Source organism: Zootoca vivipara, chromosome 12, assembly GCF_965207765.1.
Source record: "Zootoca vivipara chromosome 12, rZooViv2.hap1.1, whole genome shotgun sequence".
Lineage (NCBI taxonomy): Eukaryota > Metazoa > Chordata > Lepidosauria > Squamata > Lacertidae > Zootoca > Zootoca vivipara.
In genome coordinates this window covers 10,735,283-10,756,403 of record NC_142595.1, presented here as the reverse complement: position 1 = coordinate 10,756,403, position 21,121 = coordinate 10,735,283, and the positions used below count along the sequence as shown (strand labels likewise).

Genomic DNA, 21,121 nt, shown 5'->3' with positions numbered 1-21,121 from the left:
TGCATAATGCTCTTCTGCCAGGTCAGAAACAGCCCTGCCATGAGAAGAAAACCTTATCTGTTTGAATATAGAACAACTCAGGAGTGCTTTACACCTAGTAAGTTTTTATTAAGCTAGTGTTCAAGGAGAAACAGACTAGTTTCCTTTATAGTTGCTTTTAAATAAAGTATGTTCCAAAAAAAGACATTTAACCACCAGTCCTTCCTTTGAGATAATTCAATTTCCGAAATATTTACTCAAAAAGTAAGCATGCTGTTTCCAAACTAATCCTGTGTTGTAAAAACAAAAAAACAAAAAACCAACAAAATTCACAACAGCAAACGCAGGCAAGAATTCAAAGACATAGAAAACTGGTGCCAACAGCCTGAAGAGGCTTTTTATCTCCCCCAGCCCTCACAGCGCCCCACAAGAAGCTTTCAAACCCCCATGGAACTTCAAAATCACTTTGCAATGCAGCACTGCCATGCCTGCATGCTAAAAGCCCTAGTAGAAATGTGAAATCACTCCAATGCGCTAGAAAGTGTCCTGTAAAAAGCCAAAACCTCCCAAACTATTTTGGTAATGCTTTTACTGACTTTTCATTTATAAGAGTCTAATAAATGGAATAAATAAATGGAAGCCGCCCAGAGTGGCTGGGGAGACCCAGCCGGATGGGCGGGGTACAAATAATATATTATTATTATTATTATTATTATTATTATTATTATTATTATTATTATTCTGGAGAAATAAAGAGTTCAAGTGGTATAGTGCCTGCCCCCTTATAAGCTCTTGTGTAAAAGAGAATGGAACGGCCACATTTTTGTCCAGGCTCAAAATATATATGGAAAAAGTGAGATAAAGGGTCAAGAACCTTTAGATTGACCAGGAAAGATGCATGCAAACAGAAGGGCAACAAATAACTCAGAAGTTAGTGCCAGAGTAGAATAAACATGTTTGTACTCCCTCTACTGGTTCCTTACCAACAATACATAATTTGGTACTATAACTTGACCAGAGCATTAGCTAATGCAGCAGTTACCGGTAGGTTTCACTGGCAAAAGTACACCAAAAATGGCTTAACAAGTGGCCTGGGCTCCTTTGGAAGGAAGGGTAGGATAGAAATTTAATAAATAAAACAGTAAATGCTTATTTGACCTTTCAAACTTTGGAAAATCTGCACCACACAGTCACAAGCAATAACATGTTTAATTTTACCTATACATAAGAGAGATATTGATCCACTGTAGGTAGGGGATAATAAGTACATATGTGATATAGTATACAAATTTACAATTATATGGTGTTTACATTATGCAGGAACATTCAAAGTGGTAGATTCAAAATAACCAAATCACTCTTATGCAGAGGTTGCTTAATATATATCTCATCCCATCACTAAGGCTCTGACAGCACTCATGGATAACTACATTTTTACACTAAAAAGAAAGGAATGCAACAAGAAGTGGAATTTGTCTTAATATTCCAGGAGCCCTCCCCAATAACCAACATCCTGGGGCAGTCATTCAGAGATCAGCTGACAGTTTTGAAGATGGAGACAACATTTGCGCTCTTCCAGGCTGCAGGGATCTCCCGTTCTCCAATAATTCTCAAAGATTATAGACAGAGACTCTGAGATTACATCCGCAAGCTGCTTTAGTACCCTTGTGTGCAGCTCATTAAGCCCTTAACTATCTTGGGCTGCAGCTCCCTCATTACAACATTTATTATGTTATCACCAGGTTGGGCATTGCTTTCCTTTTGGGAGAAGACAGAGGCAAAGCTGTCACCAAATAGCAATTCCCCATCTTCTCCACACAGAGGACCTATCACTTGCTTCTTCTTCCTCTTGCTTCAAACATAGCCAAAGAAACTATTTTTTATAATTTATAATCTCTCTTGCCAGCCTGATCTTATTCTGAGCTTTAGCCCACCTGACTTTTACCCTGCAACTGTTCACAATACATGTATACGCCTCCTTTGTGATTTCCTCTTTCTTCCATTTCTTAACATGCCTTTCTTAAATCTCAGCTCATCTATAAGCTCCTTATGCAGCCACGCCAGTTTCCTTAGGTCCATCCCACTTTTCTTTCTTGTTGGAATCATCTGCATTTGGGCCTTCAGTATTTCATCATTAAGAAACTCCCATCCATCTTGGATTACCTTCTCTTTGAGTATTTCTGACCGCGGGATCTCACCCAAGCTTTTTGAAATTGGACTTCTTAAATCCAGAATGCATGTCTGGTTGCACTCAACTTTCCCTTGCCTCTGTATCATGATACCCAGGAGAACATGATCACTTCCTCCCAAGTTTCCCAGTACTTTCACTTAATCAATCAGTCCCTCTCTGTTGGTGAGGGCCAGGTTCAAGATAGATGACCTCCTTGTTGCTTCTTCCAGCTTCTGGGAAATGAAAATGTCAGGAAGATGATGGAGGAATTTGTTGGACCTACATCCTTGGAATGAAATAAAAAAAATCCTTCAGTAGCACCTTAAAGACCAACTAAGTTTTTATTTTGGTATGAGCTTTCGTGTGCATGCACACTTCATCAGATACACTGAAACAGAAGTCACCATACCCTTATGTATATTCAGAGGGTGGGGGTGATGGGAATGGGTGATGGGCTGATAGGAGTGGTAAACCTGTAGATGACTGTTAACGACTGTTAATGACTGCAATTGGTCTTGCGGGGGGGGGGGGAAGCAAGGGCTGAGGTCCTAAGAAAAGCTTGATCATGTATAATGAGATAAGAATCCTATGTCTCTGTTCATTCCAGGTGGCTCCATGGTTTTAAGCTTGCTAATGAGTTGCAATTCAGCAACTTCTCTTTCCAGTTTGTTTCTGAAATTTTTCTGTAATAAAACAGCTGCTTTGAGATCTTGTATAGAATGTCCTGGGAGATTGAAGTGTTCTCCTACTGGTTTCCAATAGATATTGGGGAAGCTGAAGTCTCCCATGACTGCTACATCTCTCCTTTTTGAATGTTTGGTAATCTGCTCTAGGAAGACATCATCTAAGTCTTCAATCTGGCTTAACAGTCTATAAGCAGACACCTACATAAAATTGATGTTCTTTTTCTCTCCTACAAAATTTTACCCATATACTCTCAATCTGCCAGGTTATGGATTTCTTTACAAATGTACACATCCTTTACATATAATGCTACTCCTCCTCCCTTCATGGTTGAATTCCTACATTCCACTCTGTCTTCCAAAGTCTCATCCCACCAGGTTTCAGTAATGCCTACCAGGTCACAATACGTGCCATCCTGCATTAAAAGCTCCAATTCATCCTGCTTGTTTCCCATATTCTGTGCATTTGTGTGGAGACAAATGAAACCATTAGTCATTCTCTGCAGCTGCTTCCTTCTTGAAGTTTCTTGCCCTTTAGCAGCTTTCTGGATCTCCACCTCAGTTCCCTGTGCAGTAATGGATCTATTATCCACAGTACCAGGTGTTCTTCTATCGTCTGTAATGTTATATCCCTCTAGTTCAGGGGTAGTAAACCTTTTTATACCTATTGCCCACTAATGCATTTTTCTTGATGGCAAAATTTCCTCACCACCCACCAGTGCTTGATGGAAGGAGGATTCAACTTGTGCCGTAGAACCCCCTACCGCCCACTAGAATCCTGAAACACCCACTAGTGGGCAGGAGGGACCAGGTTGACAACCCCTGATCTAGTTTAAGGCTCTCCTGATCAGGTTCGCGAGACTCTTAGCAAAGACATTATTGCCAACAACTGTGAAGTGCAGCCCATCTCTTGCCAGAAGCCCTTCCTCAAGAAATTGGAGACCACAATCCAAGAAGTCAAACCCTTCCTGATGACATCACCTGTGCAGCTAGCAGTTTACCTCCAGCATTTTCCTCTCTTCCTGGGCAGCAACCTTCAACAGGAAGAATGAAAAGACCACCTGTGCCCCAAGGTTCTTCAGCTTCCTGCCCAGTCTCATAGTCCCGAGCTACACATTGAAAGCAGTATGTGGCTGTATTGTTTGTACCCACACGAATCAGAAGGAAGGGGATGTGGTCAGTGGACTTTATAAGACTTGGCAACTTCTCTGTCACATCGTGAACCTTTACACTTGGAAGTCAGCACACCTCCTGGGACATCCTGTTTCCTTCGCACACTACTGCCTCTGTCTCCCTCAACAGTGAGTTACCTACCACCACCACAGATCTCTTCTTCCTCTGGGGAATGGCAGAAATCGTTCTATACACTGTGCCTTCCAAAGCCTCCTTGGAGTGTTCTGAGGTTTGCAAAGATAGCAGCTAAGATCAAAGGAAGCATTTAAGGGTACAAGGTATTGTTGACTATCTGTTGTTGTTGTTGTTTATAAAGTTTATTGAACATTAAAAAAATTAAAAAACAATTACCAAGTGGACTAAAGTTGTTACAGTTGGAATTGGAAGAAATGAAAGGCAATACTTCTCCTCACCAACTGTCTCTCCCATTCCCCACTAAGATCCTTAGAATCTTCACTCCATACTTGGGAAGGCAGACCCACCTTTGTGCTTTGGGTTATATCCCTCTTCTGAGTTATTATTTGACAAGTTGACTAGTCCTCATCTAACCCCACCCAAATGCTCCCTTGATCTTATCCCCTCCAGACTCCTGGCTGCTGAAGCCCTATTATCAGCCTCTGGCTACCCCCTCCTATATTCAAGCATTCCATTGTTCCCTACTTCAAACAAACAAACAAACAAAATCAACCCATCCCCAACTCTCCATCTGCCACCCAATTTCTCTTCCATTATTCACCACTAACCAGAACTCCACCACCAAATTCATTCACCTAATTCATTGCTCTACATTGGGTTCCTGTCCAAGCCTGGATTTAGGACAAACTCCTTACCTTAATCACCAAAGCCCTGCATGACCTTGTAAGCTTCTTGGGGTAGGGATCTGTCATCTTGTTACTGTGTGTGTGCATTGATGGTGCTAAATAAATAAAAAATATTTATTATCCTGCATGGTACATTAAAGATTTCTAAGAAAAAAGGATATCCCTGCTGGTACACTGGGAAACAATAACAGAATGAGGGCAGTGAGGAGACAAAGTGGGGGGGGGGGGAAGTGAATCAGAGTAATTTCAAATATTTAAATTTGGTTACAGCTGAGGTTGAGGATGAAGAGATTAAACCAAAGGCTTCCAAATAAAATGTTGCATTTAAGTAAGGATTTGAAGGTGAAGGAAGGGAGTGAAAGGAGCACCAATTACAGGTCAGAGGTATACATTTTCCAGGTAAAGAGGGACAGCAAGAAAAAATGAATACAGCTGAAAGAACATTTTATCACAGGGTAGCTGATAGTAGTAGAGTTGGAGAAGCAAAGGTCATGGAAAAGGATACAACTGCCCTGCATGGTATGTCACTATCGTTTCACTTTACAGGCAAAAATCGCCCAAAACTACCTGCTCAACTTTTGACTGAGACAGAACCTGAACCCATGCCTCATACTCTTTCCACAAGTACTCACCAGGGAAACACACAGAATACAAGATGTCCCCGCAAGCTGGTTTTACACAACTATTCACTGCACTAACTTTGATGCACCACTTAATTTAAATACTGCCTGAAACCTGATCTGTATTTAAATTGCAGATAAGTAGTCTATCATAGAAAACACATCAAAGACTCCTTGGCACTTAAATACAAGCAAACCTTTTCTGACATGAGCTTTCATTTGCAAGCCCCTACTTCAGGAACGCAAGTGGCGCTGTGGTCTAAACCACAGAGCCTTGGGCTTGCCGATCAGAAGGTCGGATCCCCGTGACGGGGTGAACTCCCTTTGTTCAGTTCCTGCTCCTGCCAACCTAGCAGTTCAAAAGCATGTCAAAGTGCAAGTAGATAAATAGGTACCGCTCCGGTGGGAAGGTAAACAGCGTTTCCGTGTGCTGCTCTGGTTTGCCAGAAGTGGCTTAGTCATGGTGGCCACATGACCCGGAAGCTGTCTGTGGACAAACGCCGGCTCCCTCGGCCAGTAAAGCGAGATAAGCGCTGCAACCCCCAAGTCATTCGCAACTGGACTTAACGGTCAGGGGTCCCTTTACCTTTACCTTACTTCATTAGATGGATCATTATCCTTAAACACTATACTGTACAGTCATACCTTGGTTGTTGAACTCCTTGCAATTCGAACGTTTTGGCTCCTGAACGCCGCAAACCTGGAAGTGAGCGTTCTGGTTTGCGAACATTCTTTGGAAACCAAACATCCAACGCTGCTTTCGTGGCTTCCAACTGAGTGCAGGAAACTCCTGCAGCCAATCAGAAGCCATGCCGTGGTTTTCGAACATTTTCAGAAGTCGAATGGACGTCCGGAACGGATTCCATTTGAGAACCAAGGTACAGCTGTAATAGTCCTAGTGTTGTGTTTAAGAATAATTCTATGGATCTGATGAAGTGGGGGCTTGCACAATAACAAAAAAAAGGTTCGTATTCGTATTCAAATATTACAGGACTCTGCCCTTACTATAGATATTGATAGCATTCAATGGAATTCTGGTTTCAATTGTATTGAGAATGCATTCACTTCACATTCATCCTGCAAGTGCTTTTTTTGAGTAAAAGTATAAAACTTTTGGTATCTACATAATCGCACACATGCAGACACACACCAATTTCTGTTTTTTTCTTTTGTTATAGTATTTGTTACTATATCATGGAACCTAAAAGAATTAACAAGAAACTGTGAGTGAAAAAGCTGAAAACAACTCCACTAGGGTGATGAATAATGAGTAAGCTGAAATAATAGTCAGCCAGAATTACAGGCCCACATCACCAAATACTGACATCTTCAGCATACTTCCACTTATCCTGACTGCTGGTGCTAGTTGCTTTGTTTGGGAATTGTAATTTGATAAAAGTCAATGTGTTCAAATCAAAACAAATAAAACCCAAATGAAAGAAGCTACAATACTTTTCACCATAGCTGAAAGGCATAATACCAAACTTAAAAATAAATAAAATTGATCATGATTTGCTTAAGTGAAACAAACCATGATCCCTAGTTCAGACATAAGGCTAAGCCAATGATAGTAGTTTGTTGCTCCCACTCGCCAGCAGGAAGGAGTGACGTTAGAGCCATCTGTGTGTTCATGGTGAGCCATTAGTCATGGCTTACCATGATATACAAAACACAGCCAGCAGGTTAGGTACAAGGTGTTTTTTTTAACTACGGTATGTTTTGTTTATTAAATATCCAACATAGCAATTCATATTCCAGCAAAAACACACTGTTGTTGTGGATCCACAAACCAACAGGTCACACTGATTCAAGGTTTGCAGCCAGTGGCAGTCCTGCAACCCCATCAAAGACTTTTATGAAGCAGGGGGGAAATCACGGTAACAAATTTTCCAGAAACTCCAGATCACAACTTGGACAGCAAATAAATAAGACACTGTACATTAGGCATATTGCCATTTTGTAAAATAAAGTCATCAGGTCTTGCCAGGATTTGAATAGAAATTATCCTGCAAAGAAGTCTGTGGATAGTGCATCTTTTGTGCACTATATGATAAAACAAACATTTTTCTCCAGATCAAAAGGAACATTGTATATTAAAGCAGAAACATTTGAAACTCAAAAGCCACTTCCGCGCTTGCGTCGGAGGTGGGGTTGTGGGCTGCCCGACTGTACCATCGCGTAGGGGCTGAGAGTTCAGCCCCTGCGCGATGGTGCGCTCCTGCCTGCGTCACACCCCGACCGGCCAATGAGGCTGGGCGGGGCGGGGCCACACCGTTTAAAGGCCTCCGCAGGCGGGAAAGCCTCCTCTCTTCTCCGCTGTTCGCCGAGCGAACAATTCATTCCGCTGTGGATCTCTGGTGTCGTGATTTTGCCTGCTTGTTTGTTTCGCTGCTTGTTTGTTTGGCCTTCGGCTCACTCCTTTTTCCCCTTTCTCTTTACCCTGGTTCTTCGCTCCAATTGCAGGTGCATCGCGGGGAGGCTAGGTTCCGCGAGCGGCAGCGCTACCGCTCATCAGCTGTTCCTGATCGTCAGCTGTTCCCCGCGTTGCGGCTCCGTTCTTTTTCTGCAGGTTCAGGGGACCTCAGCCAAGGAACTGACTGAAGCTCGTCAAAGCACTGCCAGGTGCCGGGGCTCCGGCAGCTCCCTGAAGTGCAGCAGCCGCATCGGGCTTTCTTGAGCGACGCAGCGGAGCGGGGTCGAGAGAGAGCCTTTTGGATCGCTGCAGGGTCGAGGCGGCTGCCTCCCCGCGACGTAAAAATCTGCCTGAAGCCTTCTGGCCTTTCCACGGCGCCTAACGTGGTGTATCTCTGCCTTTAATTCTCGGCGCCCGAGTCTGAGGCGGCTGCACCCCCCCCCCCGCATCGCCCCGCATCGCATCGACGCGGACATCGCCGTGTGGAGCCTCCTGCAACGTGTGGTGAGCTACCCGCTGTCGCGGGGAGGTCTCTTCTTGGTTTCTTATCCCCTTTCGGCTATATTATTTTGAGTGGCTGCTGAGGATCTCCTGGGGCTCGCGGGTTTGCTTACCTAGCGTCATTAGGCAGTTGGCCATCTTGTGTGTGGCCACGTGCGTCCCCCTTGCAGCCGCCATTTTGAGGAGGTCTTTTCCAGTTAGGCAGGCGGCCATCTTGCGTGTGGCCACGTGCGTCTGCTTGCAGCCGCCATTTTGGGGAGGTCTTTTCCAGTCTGTTGTTTGCCAGCCATTGTGAGTGTGGCCACGGGCCTTTTGCGGGGGGCAGCCATCTTGAGGAGGTTTTTTCCTGTCTGTTGTTTGCCAGCTAGTAACACATTGTTAACGTGCTGTTTGCCAGCGACTTTAACGCATACTTAGAGGGATTATAAATATAAAGTTATATACAGATTCCTTGATAAGCCTGTGGAGTTCTCTTTTACCTGGCAGTCTTTTGGAATAAGGCTTGTTTTCCCCCAATAGGATGTGCTAGGCTGAGAATTAATTATTTAATTTACCCTGGCATAATTTCCTCTTTCGATCAATAGATTAATTGCACGGTCTGTATTAATTGCACGGTCTGGATTTCATTGCTTGTTCAGGTATTTTATTAGCTATAGGAATACATTGAATTAATTTGGGGTGTGATATCCCGTCCCTAGAGTCAATTTGAAGGGGAATTAATTACCCTGTCATAATTTTCGTTTGGGGGCTGCTTAAGTGGGCGGAAATTCATTTGAATAATTAATTAGCAGGTTAGACTACATAATTATCAACTTTGAATTTATTTGAGGGAATTCATTAATGTGCTTTTTAATTAATTGGCTGAGGATCTAGAATTTGTTTGGAGTTAATCCCCTGTGTCCCCGGGGCTGGTGTGCCCTCACATTATAATTACACTGTTTTTAATTTATTAATTAAAATAGTTGATTGAATCAGCAGCATTTGGAAGTTAGGAACCTAATAGTATAATATTAAATAAATAACAGTATATATATATATATATAAATAAATAACAGTATATTTATATATATATATTTGTGTATATATATATATATATATATATATATATATATATATACGCACACGCACACACACACGCACATACACACACACACACACACATACACGCATATATATAAATACACACACATATATATAAATACACACACATATACACATACATACACACACACACACACGGACACACGTGCACATATAAGTAATAACAGTAAATTAGGTGAATTCTTTGTGAGCCTACATTCGGTGTAGCACCTTTCCGAGAATGGCTCCTAAGCGTGCGCAGGGTAAGGCCCCTTCCAAGAGCCCTGCAGCACAGGACAGGACTGAGGCCCTGGTCCGGGTAGTCTCCACACTTCAAAAAACCCAGCTGGATGTTTGCAAGCAGCTGGCGGCCATTGCAAAAACGCTAGCTCCCACGGCTGCCGCCACACAGGAGGATCCGTGCGAGTTCCAAGAGGAGCTGGCCGAGTCACAGGATTTCTTCCTTGACACTGGTGTAATAGAAAGCGATTCGCCCTGTACCTCTGCTTCTCTGTTTTCCAGCTCAAGTTCCGACCGGGGAAGCAACGCGTGCCAAGCCCCGCGGACACGCGGGCAGAAGGCGCGTGCTAATGCCGCCAGTTCCCAAGGGCAGGGGGTGGGGTCTCAATCGGCAGGTCCTTCCAATCAGTCTTCTGCAGGTCACCGGGCGGCCCAGCCTGGGCAAGCTCTCGTCCAACAGGGAGCCGGGGAATCCGACACGTCGGGGGATGACGGCACCTCCAGACCTGGTGGAGGTACCGAGAAGGAGCCAAGGATTGAGGAAGAGCGTCAAGGGGGGAAAGCCAAGAAGAAGACCGACAAGCGCAAGAGGAGCAAGGACGACTCTGACGATTCAGGTACGACCTCCGAATCGGATGGGGACATCCCGATGGAGGATTATTGGGGGATTGCGGAAGACCAGACGGGCCTTCCTCTTTGGATACATAGGCGGCGATCGAGCGCCCATCGTAAGGGTTTTAAAGGGACTTTAGAATGGAGGGATGGCGCCTTAGTGCCAGACTCAAAATATTCCACCAACTCTGACACCGACATTTTCCTGGGTTCGCATTTGTCCAATAAAAAGAGGGAAAAGATTTTGAACGGGGATTTTATTGACATTTTCACCCTTTTGCCTTTGTCGCATACGCTGGGAAAGGGCGAAAAGAGGAAGGACTACGGTAGGCGCAGATATAAGACCCCCCGCGCCGACCGTACTTTCGAAAACTGGCTAGATGGTATCCACATCTGGGCGGCGGTCATCTCAGCCGCATACCCCAAGAGGGCCTTGCACTTGTGGGCCTATGTAGCTGACGTTAGGTTGGCAAATAAGATGGCCGGGGAGGCGGCGGCTCTAAACTACGATGAAGACTTTCATAGGAACGCGTCTCAGAATCCAAAGACCAGGTGGGATCAGCGCAATCAGCACTTTTGGAGTTACCATGTGGTCCCATACGTTGAAAGGAAGCAGACGGATCCCCCTAAGTCAGGCAGGTTTGAGCCAAGGAGGGACCCGCGCCGCAGGGTCTGCTGGGAATATAATAAGGGCATCTGCCAGCGGCCCAATTGCAGATATACGCATGAATGCGAGAAATGTCTAGGGCAGCATCCTGGAGTGTCATGTTTCAAAGGGAGGCAGTCCTTTCGCGGCGGCCGGGGCAATTCACACCAGGGCCCCAGGCACACAGGTGGCGCCCCCCAGGGAACAGGTAGCAATCGGTTCTAATACATCACTCACTCTGGCTTTCTCCCCTATAAAGCTCGGTCCCCTGAAACTCCTTTTAGATCTCTATCCCAATAAAAAGGCGGCTAACTACCTCTGGGAGGGGTTCTCCTCCGGTTTTCGAATCCCAGTAAAAAGCCCACCCCTTTCGTGCAACCCCCCCAATCAGAAATCTGTTAGGGAAAGACCCGACATAGCGATTAAGAAAATCAACAAGGAGATTACCGCTGGTCGGGTGGCGGGTCCTTTTGCGGTGCCACCCATATCCGAACTCCACATTTCCCCTTTGGGAATAGTCCCTAAAAAAGCGCCAGGCGAATTCAGGCTCATTCATAATCTCTCTCATCCGAGGGGCAGATCCGTAAACGATGGCATACCTCAGGAGCTTTGCACGGTGAAATATGCCTCCTTCGACCAGGCAGTAAAGCTTGTAAGGCAATTTGGTAAGGGCACCTTGTTGGCAAAGTGTGACATCGAATCAGCATTTCGCCTCCTGCCTGTCCACCCGCAGGACTTCAGATGGCTGGGCTTTCGGTTTGATGGGGCATATTTCATCGACAAAGCCATGCCTATGGGTTGTTCCGTGGCATGCTCTGCATTTGAGGCCTTTAGCACGTTCCTGGATTGGGCCCTGCGCTTTAAAACTGGCCTCTCTGGAGTCTCGCATTATTTGGATGATTTTCTCTTCGTGGCTAGGGCAAATAGTCCGGAGTGTGCAGGCCTTATGCAAGCATTTTCGGCCCTTGCTCACGAGCTGGGGGTGCCATTAGCAGCAGACAAAACTGAAGGGCCCGTCTCACGTTTAACTTATTTAGGCATAGAATTAGACACAGTAGAGCAAACGTCCCGTTTGCCCGCGGACAAAATTAAAGGCCTTAAGGAGACCATTAGACAGCTCATCCCCTGCAAAAAACTTACCCTTAGACAAATCCAATCTCTCCTGGGTCACCTGAATTTCGCGTGCAAGGTAATATCTCCAGGCCGCCCCTTCTGCCTGCGATTAGCCAGACTTACGGCAGGTTTAACAAAACCCTTTCATAGGAGGCGTCTCCCCCGAGGCGTCAAGGCTGACCTCGAGTCCTGGCTTACATTTCTGGGAGATTATAATGGGGTATCCCTATGGCAGGACAGCTTGGCTCTGCATTCCGATTTTCAGGTACAGTCAGACGCGGCCGGCTCTTTGGGTTTTGGAGTCTATTTCAAGGGTAAATGGTGTGCGCAGCGTTGGCCGGCCAGCTGGCAGGGTACAGACATTACACGCGACTTAACATTCTTAGAGTTCTTCCCTATAGTGGTAGCAGTGCACCTATGGTCCGAGGAATTCAGGGATCGGCGAGTCTGCTTCAGAACCGACAACCAAGCGGTGGTCAGCGTCCTCGCTCGCCAATCATCAAGATCTCCGAGGGTGTCATCTCTCTTACGCCATTTCGTCCTACTAAGCTTGAAATTTAACATGCATTTCTCAGCCAAATTTGTGCCTGGGCTTAATAATAATATCGCAGAAGTCTGTGGATAGTGCATCTTTTGTGCACTATATGATAAAACAAACATTTTTCTCCAGATCAAAAGGAACATTGTATATTAAAGCAGAAACATTTGAAACTCAAAGCACAATGGCTCTTATTCACAAAATGTTTAGTTCATTTAGCAGCCCAATCCTATGCATATTTACTCAAAATCAAATCATACCAAGTTCAATGTGTCCAAATAAACGTGTTGCAAGTTCCCCCCAACCACTATGGGCCATTATGACGGAAGGATGGGACACCCACCAATAGCCTGACAGAACCATGATTTCAAGACAGACCCAACTTAAAAAAAGAAAGAAAGAAAGATTCCTAATTCTTTATTTTCAGTCCACTTTGAGCTAAAAACAGCTGCAAATGAAGATCACTGCAAAGTTTGGAACAGAGTGCGAATTCTGATTTTCAGAGGAACTGATTGTATTCAGGATATCCAGTTAGGAGCTCCAGAGTGGAACCAATCCCAGCAGGACTTGCATTTGAAACCAAATTTTAAAGGTGCTGAATGCAAGATCCACTTGCCAAAAGCAATCAGATGTGCACTGTAAGACTCTCCATTGTCCCTTTGCATCTTTGCTTGCCCCACAGCTGATGCCACATATGTTGTCAGGTGTGGTACAGGTGGGCATGGTTTGCAGTAAACATGTCACATGGCCCAAATTAAGACCCCTGCCAAGCCTCATTAGACTTGTGGCCCAGAGGATCCCCACTGCTGGTACACAAGATTGAAGCCGCACACATTTAAATATGGATTTTTAATTTGGCCTTACAGGATTAGGATCCAGAAGATATAGAGGAAGTTTTTTTCTGGTTGCCCAGCAATCACATGAATCATCAGAATCATTTCCTCTTCCCTTCTCATTCAGTATTATTCAGCTAATTTGGTGTGAAACTGGCTTGAAAGTTATACTGTTATCATTATATTAAGGGGTAACAAAATAACTGAAGTCTCAGGAACATCATCAGCATCAACTCGAGTCGTCTGGGATCTTAGCAATGCAGGGAGCAGTCTATCCACTAGTTGAGTCTCAATAAGGATATAGAATGGGATCACTATATTATTGGCATGGCAATATTCTACCTCACCTTGCAGCCAGTTTCTACATGCAAATTTCATTTGCTGGGCTGGGATGATTGTGCTGCATTCAAATACTCCTTCCTTCACTTACCACTTGATCTGTTTTTGCGGTTTGATTTCCCACCCGTAAGAAGCATCTTGAGACTGTTCCGAAACATGGCTGTTCTGGTCTAATCAGCTCGCCCCCAAAGCTGTATAAATATAAAAATAAAAGGCATCCATTAACTAACTTTTGGTCATTAGCAGCAAAGAATAACGTAAAGATTTATTGTGTCTCTGCAACTGCTATTTGTATTATTAATGTAACATCTGAATTGGCTCTTTGTAGGAAACTAAGCATTCAAAAAAGATCTTAAACCCATAAATGAAATACGGTAAAGCGCTAATCTTCTATTATAATTTTTCTTCTCTTCCAGAGACTAACCATGGTCAGCACATATTTCAGGATTCTGTTCTGCCTCACCTGTTTAATAGTTTGGGCCAAAATGCTGCCATGATTGGGTTCTGCAAAGTGGGTAAAATTTGCAAAGCAGCCCCCATGTTGGTAAAAATGTAGAATCCAGAATTTTATTGCAGAGAGGCCATGTCTTGCAAAGGCAGTTGAGAGCACCAAACCTACATGAATAAGAAACAGACCAGGTATGAAAGATCCACCAAGCTGTATTAGTGGAACAGGCTCAGGATACTTGGAGGGTGAATTTATTTACACAGACCTTGAAAGGCTCCCATTATCAACCTTATTTATTAGTATTTGCCAAGGATATTGAACTGTTCAAAGATTTCTACAAGATTGCACCTAGCGCTGCGTACAAACTCAGAGTAAGGTAAAACTTAAGGGCAACAGCAGTCTTCTCACCTGTGATTTCCAACAACTGTTATACAGAGGCAAAACTCAGAGAGTTTGCAGGGAATACACATTTGGTGCCCTGCTTAAGTCCTTACTCCTCTCCATAGCAAGTAAAAATAAACTTTGCAAAGCAAGCAAATATGTACAGAATGGCAAAAACTGGAACAATAGAGTACCCAGAGACCTAATCATAAACCAAGTCAATATAAGAAAAGTTTAACATTCCAATATCTGATTAAAGGTTGAACTATATTAAATGATAGAAATCCATGACTGGTTCTCCCATCTCTTTAGATTTAGGTTAGCAACTACAAGCCTTGATTGTTCAAACTGAGACCACAGTATGTGTCTGTGTTACCTTTCCCCCTCTGCCATTTATCTTGTGAATTTCACCCCCCACCCCACCCACCCAAAAAAACCACTTGATATTCATCCCATTCAGGCAGGGTTGAATAACCCATAAGTAGCATCCACCCCTCCCTGGAGGTTTTTGTTTTGCCGCATAATATAAAGGTAAAGGGGCCCCTGACCATCAGGTCCAGTCGTGTTCGACTCTGGGGTTGCGGCGCTCATCTCGCTCTATAGGCTGAGGGAGCCGGCGTTTGTCCGCAGACAGCTTCCGGGTCATGTGGCCAGCATGACAAAGCTGCTTCTGGCGAACCAGAGCAGCGCACGGAAACGCTGTTTACCTTCCCGCCGGAGGTACTTTGCACTTTGATGTGCTTTCAAACTGCTAGGTGGGCAGGAGCTGGGACCAAGCAACAGGAGCTCACCCCGTTGCAGGGATTCGAACCACCGACCTTCTGATCAGCAAGCCCTAGACTCTGTGGTTTAACCCACAGCGCCACCTGGGTCCGCATAATATGCACACACTCAAAAAAAACCCTGCCATTTTAAAAATATAGAAAATTATTGTTATTGTGTTTCTATGTGTCCCATCCTGTGATGTCGAAAAACCAAAATTATAACTTTTTAACTTAACCTAACCCTAACCCCAAAGATTTTTTTTGTAAACCCATTTTTTTAAAAAAACAATAGTAATTCTTTTACTGACCATTCCCCCTGCTGCAATTGTGATGCCAAAAGGTTGTTATGACCCTCCGAGACCTACCCCCTCGTTATAGTTTTCCTTTTTTTAAAAAAAAAGTAAATGCTCATTTTTACACTTTTGACACATACATCTGACATGCAGCCCCAAATAAGCTAACCATGTTTCAATGCTGCCCTCGCCCCAAAAAGGTTAACCACTACATTTTTCAAGCTTCAATGAATGATATTGATCTTGAAGTAGTTATAAACTTACTCATGACTTCAAAAACATGTATAGCTACAAACTGGAAACAGTGGTCCCATTGAAGAGTGATTAGTATGGGAGAATATGGGATACTGCACTCTTATCTAAATTAAGAGATTGATAAACCTATTTGGTGTGCATTCATCAAAGGGTGGTCTTTACTTAAAATATTTTGGAACATCAACTTTCAGGATATTATGTTCTTTCTATCCATTTTGAATGTCCCCCCACCCCCACTTGTTTACTTTTGATGTGAATGTAAATGCTGCTACGAGTTAATTTACATGTGTGTCTCATATTCATTCGTACACATACACATACGCGCACACACACACACACACACACACACTTTGATCTTAAGTATACAATCAATACCATTTCATGCGGGGGTTCCATTCCCACCCGCCCATCGGCAGAGCAAGTATGAGCCCATTCTACCCCCACCTTGCCCCCATTCGACCCTTTTTGGTGACATGTTTAGTGACATGTTCAGTTACTTACAGGTTTGGCACTGTGTGCACATGTGCGATCACAGACCTTTCAGACATGTGCTAATCATTTGTCACCTTTACACATGGTATGTCCCTAATCTGAATGTCACAAGTTGGGCTGAAAATACTTTAAGAAATGTAGGCTGCCTTGTCAACAGGAATCACTCTCTCAAAAAGAATCCAGAGTTATGGCATTTTGGAATACCATAAATGTATGATGAAACGGGTCATAATATATCAGATTCAAAAGTTTGGTCCTTTGGTTCAGTTGAAGTCTTCAAAAAATTACATATAAGCAGATTCACTGCACCTCAAGCAATACAGGCTCTCCTCAAAATTTTATGGAAGTAAGGTGATAACTGACTCTCTTCTGGTAGAATCTGTGGAATCATCCATGCTTACAATATAATTCAAAGTGTGCCTTAAACAAACAGATACCGTACACTATATTAGACTGTGGTGTGTGAGTAGCTAATGCTAGAATATAATATGTCACAAGACCAGATAATGTCATCTTCTAAGTATAAGGTCAAAAAACAAGTAAAGGGAAAGATTTTTGCACCTGATCTAGACTTGAAAAGAATATAAAATAGAGCTTTCTAATGTTACTACAAAATGGATCACTGTCAGCAAAGGTATTCATTCTTTTCCATCTTTAAAGGGATAAAAAATAATCAGACTGCCCTTCTAAGCAATGCCCTTGACATTTATAGATAGAAAATACAAGAAAATTCATCGGAATGAGATTTGTGCATTTGTAGAGAAAAAGTAAGTGTGTTTTGCTATCCTATTTATGGAAACTATGTGATAAATTTATTGAAGCCCTTATAATTACCAGACTTCATAGAAATTCAGAAAATCTGGTATATTCTCACAGAGCCTACAATGTGGCAGTGATGACAGCAAAAAAGCAACACTCTGCCACCACTGTTTCTGTTCAGCATTGGTCAATTTGTTTTTATATACTGTATATATAAAACTGTTATCACATGCACCCACTCCTAGGGAAGTACTGTCACTGTGACCAATTTGCTAAACATTTTGCAGCTTAAATCACTTATACCTGCTTCCAATAATATATCATAGTTCATGCAGTCCTAAGAAGGGGTGCAACTGTTGTTGCACAAATATGTGGACAGGTTTCTTGGAATTCTGAGGCTCCACACTTGTTCACTCCATCCCTGTCCAATTTGGTATGTGAAATCTTCTTAGGCTATGCTGAATAAGCTTTCAACAGCCATTGTGAATATTGCTTCCTGGTACTTTAAAAAGGAGTGGTAAATCAAGCATTGTTTTATATTAGACAGATTTTCTGCATTCATGCAACACAGGCTTAAAAATAAGACTCATTGAATCCTGTGGCATTTTAAAGACTAAGAAAAAATGTTATGAAATAAGCATTTGTGGACCAGAGTCCCCTTCATAAACAGCTCAGGACCGCAATTCCTCATGCACTGCCTCTCCCCATATAAACCGACCTGGACCCTGCGATCATCATATGAGACCCTTTTCATGTGCCCCCTCCATGAGAGAGTCAGAGGATGGCAAACACAATAATTGGCCTCTCCGCCTGCAGTGGCTCTCCGCTTGCGGAACGCTCTCCCCAGGGAGGTTCACATGGTGCCTGTGCTACGTATCTTTAGATGCCAGGTAAAAACATTCCTCTTCTCCCATGCCTTTGGCATGCCTTGTAGGAGACATTGTTTTGGTTAGTTATTATGATGTATATTTTTGTGTAATATACTGTAAACTCCCATGTGAACTTCAGATGAAAGACAGTATAGAAATTAAAATAATAATTATTTATCAGATGCATGAATTGTATTCCTAAATTGCCAAGTAATGGCTGGGGGAGGTGGAATGTAAGAGAGTGAGGTAAGAGGGAAATGAAATGCATAAGTAACAGAAAGCAACAATTATCTAAAAGCAATGACTGATTGCCACAGCACTGTTGCTGAGAACACAAACATCCTGGCATTGGTAAGCTAATAAACAAGCACATGTAGAATGTTTGTTTTGTTTTTGTTTTTAAAAAACTTTATCTCAATTCAAGCCGCAAGTGACAAAAATTAATTCCCCAATAACTTGTAATTCAGACTAGAGTTTCCCTCTGAAGTTCCTTTGTTCAAGGATGACCGCCTTAAAATCAGTTATAGAGTGTTCAGGTATAATGAAATGTTCTCCTATTGGTTTCTGCATATTGCTATTTCTAATGTTAGGCTGAAGTCTATTTCTTATTTTGCATAGAAATTGGTTTGTTTTGCCCTATATAGAATGCAGAAAGGCACTGCTGGGAGATTATGGCAAGTAGATGAGCACACAAATAAACCACTGATGTGGCTGACATTATTAAGCCCTATAATAGTGTTGCCTGCAAGATATGGGGATAAAGTTGGTATCTCAGCCTGCTGCAAGGCTGTGTTTGTGTCTCTTGATATATGGCCTGTTGCTGATAGCAAATGCCTGTTTCAGGCTGGGCACTGACTGTAAGCAAGTACAGACCTAACACTCAAGGCCTGTGAGAGAAGGAAGTATGATTATTCAGGATGGGCTGCAGATCACTGACGATGTGTGGTTTTAGTTGACAACTATTAGATTATAAGCAGTGTTTTGTCATGTTCTCTTTTAGGTCCATCCTGGTGCAGATTATTCCCAGGTAGCAGTCTGGCTCCATTTATCTGCTTTTTCACTTAACTGGGCAAGTACTGTACAGGCAGCTGGTGAAGCTGCAGCCACAGACCGTGAGGCTGCTGAAGCATACTCTTGGCAGCTAAAGAGGCTGCTGCAGGATACCTTCCAGAGCAGATCTTCAGAGCAGAGGAGACAGGCCTGTTCTGGAAGAACATGCCTGAGCAGACTACATTGACAAAGCAGAGAAAGCAATGTAGCTAGGCACTCAATCAAGCCAGACATGGTGTACAGCTCAAAAAAGAGCCACGTCCTCAAAGGCAAGAACAAGAATCTGCTGCCTGTATTCTGGCAGTCCAACAAGAAGGCCTGCAAGCTTTCTGGACTGGTTCCACAAGTGCTTCATTCCGGAGGTAAGGTGTTACCTGCAGGAGAAAAGGCTGGAGTGCTGCTGATGGTGGACAATGTGCTGGTGATGGTGGACAATGCTCCTGGTCACCCGCAGGGACTGCCTTCACACGATGACATCATGGTTGCCTTTCTCCCCACCAATTCAACCTCACTCATCCAACCTTTGGATCAAGGGCTGATTCACTGCTTTAAGTCTTATTACACCAGGCTCACTTTTGCCTCGCTGATCGATATGATGGATGCTGATCTACATCTCAACCTCATGGCATTCTGGAAGTCCTTCAACACTGCTGACTGTGTCACCTACATCTAGCAGGCAGTGGATGCAATCAAGCCTGAAACCTGAAACATGCTGGCACAACCTGTGGAAGGAATGCATTCATGACTTCAAGGGATTTTCAGGCATTGCCAATGAGGTTGGGAATATTATGAAGATGGTGAGGCAAGTTGGTGGTGATGGCTTTATTGACTTCATCCAGGAGGAGGAGGAACTGATTGAGGGGCAACAGGCCTTGAGTCTGGAAGACCTGGAGGAACTGGTGAGATCAAGTTCCAGCTCTGAAAGCATGGAAGAGGAGGGCAGTGGGGAACAGGATGACTAACCCACCTTGACCCTGGAGAGCTTTTCCAAACTCTTCTACACACTCCAGCATGTGAATGATATCATTGTGCAGAATGATCCCTCCATAGAACACAGCCATCCATCCTCCAGCCTTCAACTAGACAAGACCAGAAGTTACAACAATGCATAAATCTAAATCTAGTATCAGTTTTACCTACTTCTGAGATGTGTTTACACTGAATAGATATGAACTGTAGAAGCTGTGTTCAGTTTGTTGTGCCGGAATCACAACTGGATATTCCAATAGGTTACATCAAACAGTTTCAGAAGCATATCTGAGTATTAGGCTTAAATTCAGTCCTGCATCAGTGCAAGATTAAAATAAAAACCATTGGGATATACACATAACCCTCTACCATCCATTACCAGGCTAAGGTTTCCTATCATTTTTATTGAGGAAAATAAATATATAAATCTCTAGGATTCTATCCAATGGACATAATCTCATCACCACCAAACATGCAAATTTATTCTTTATAAGACAAGATGGCAAAGGGGAAAGCAGAGCCAACTCAAATGAGAAATAGATACAATGTGCTGCTCCCTGGCAAATAATCTATTTTCTCTCCAACCCCCGTTTCAGAATCTATATTAACTTCGTTAGATTCACAGTGATAATCTCTTCTAAAATTGCATAAATGTAAGATGTATTTACTAATATACTAACACTACTGTATCTTAAAATGAAGGCATTTTGTTAGGCAACATTAAAAGTGTCCCCTTAGTCTGTGTGAGTGCTTGCTTTGCTGGGTTTCAGATCCTGGTTTGAAAGCCATACTAAGCTGCATACTGTTCAGGGCCGGTTCTAGGTAGAGTGCCAGTGGCGCGGGGCGCCAGGCCAGTAGGCAGGGCGCTGCGCGGCAAAGCCGCGTGAAAGCCATGCTGCGCACTGCGAGGGCGGGACGCCGAAGCGATCTCCGCCCCTCAGCGCCAGGGCGCCCGACCTGCTCGAGACTGCCCTGATACTGTTGTTTCCGACATGACGACAAACCATGGTTAGCTTGTGGACTTGAGTCATCTCAGTGTTTCCCTGGAAGAAATCCAAGTAGTATTTCAGCATGTCAAAG

General features: G+C 43.6%; 1 protein-coding gene across 8 annotated transcripts in view; it reads right to left on the bottom strand.

Annotated features, from left to right (window-relative positions):
• Positions 1 to 21,121, bottom strand: part of TANC2 (tetratricopeptide repeat, ankyrin repeat and coiled-coil containing 2) — a 195,493-nt gene that overhangs the window by 157,179 nt on the left and 17,193 nt on the right. For 7 of the 8 annotated variants that reach the window (XM_088655541.1, XM_088655538.1, XM_035136410.3 and 4 more), the window contains exon 2: positions 13,853 to 13,952. In XM_088655541.1, the coding sequence (XP_088511667.1) occupies positions 13,853 to 13,919 (67 nt within the window). In that variant the 5' untranslated portion in view covers positions 13,920 to 13,952. Of the gene's footprint in view, positions 1 to 13,852; positions 13,953 to 14,224; positions 14,377 to 21,121 lie in introns of all 8 variants that reach the window. The other variant, XM_088655539.1, reaches the window with a different exon arrangement.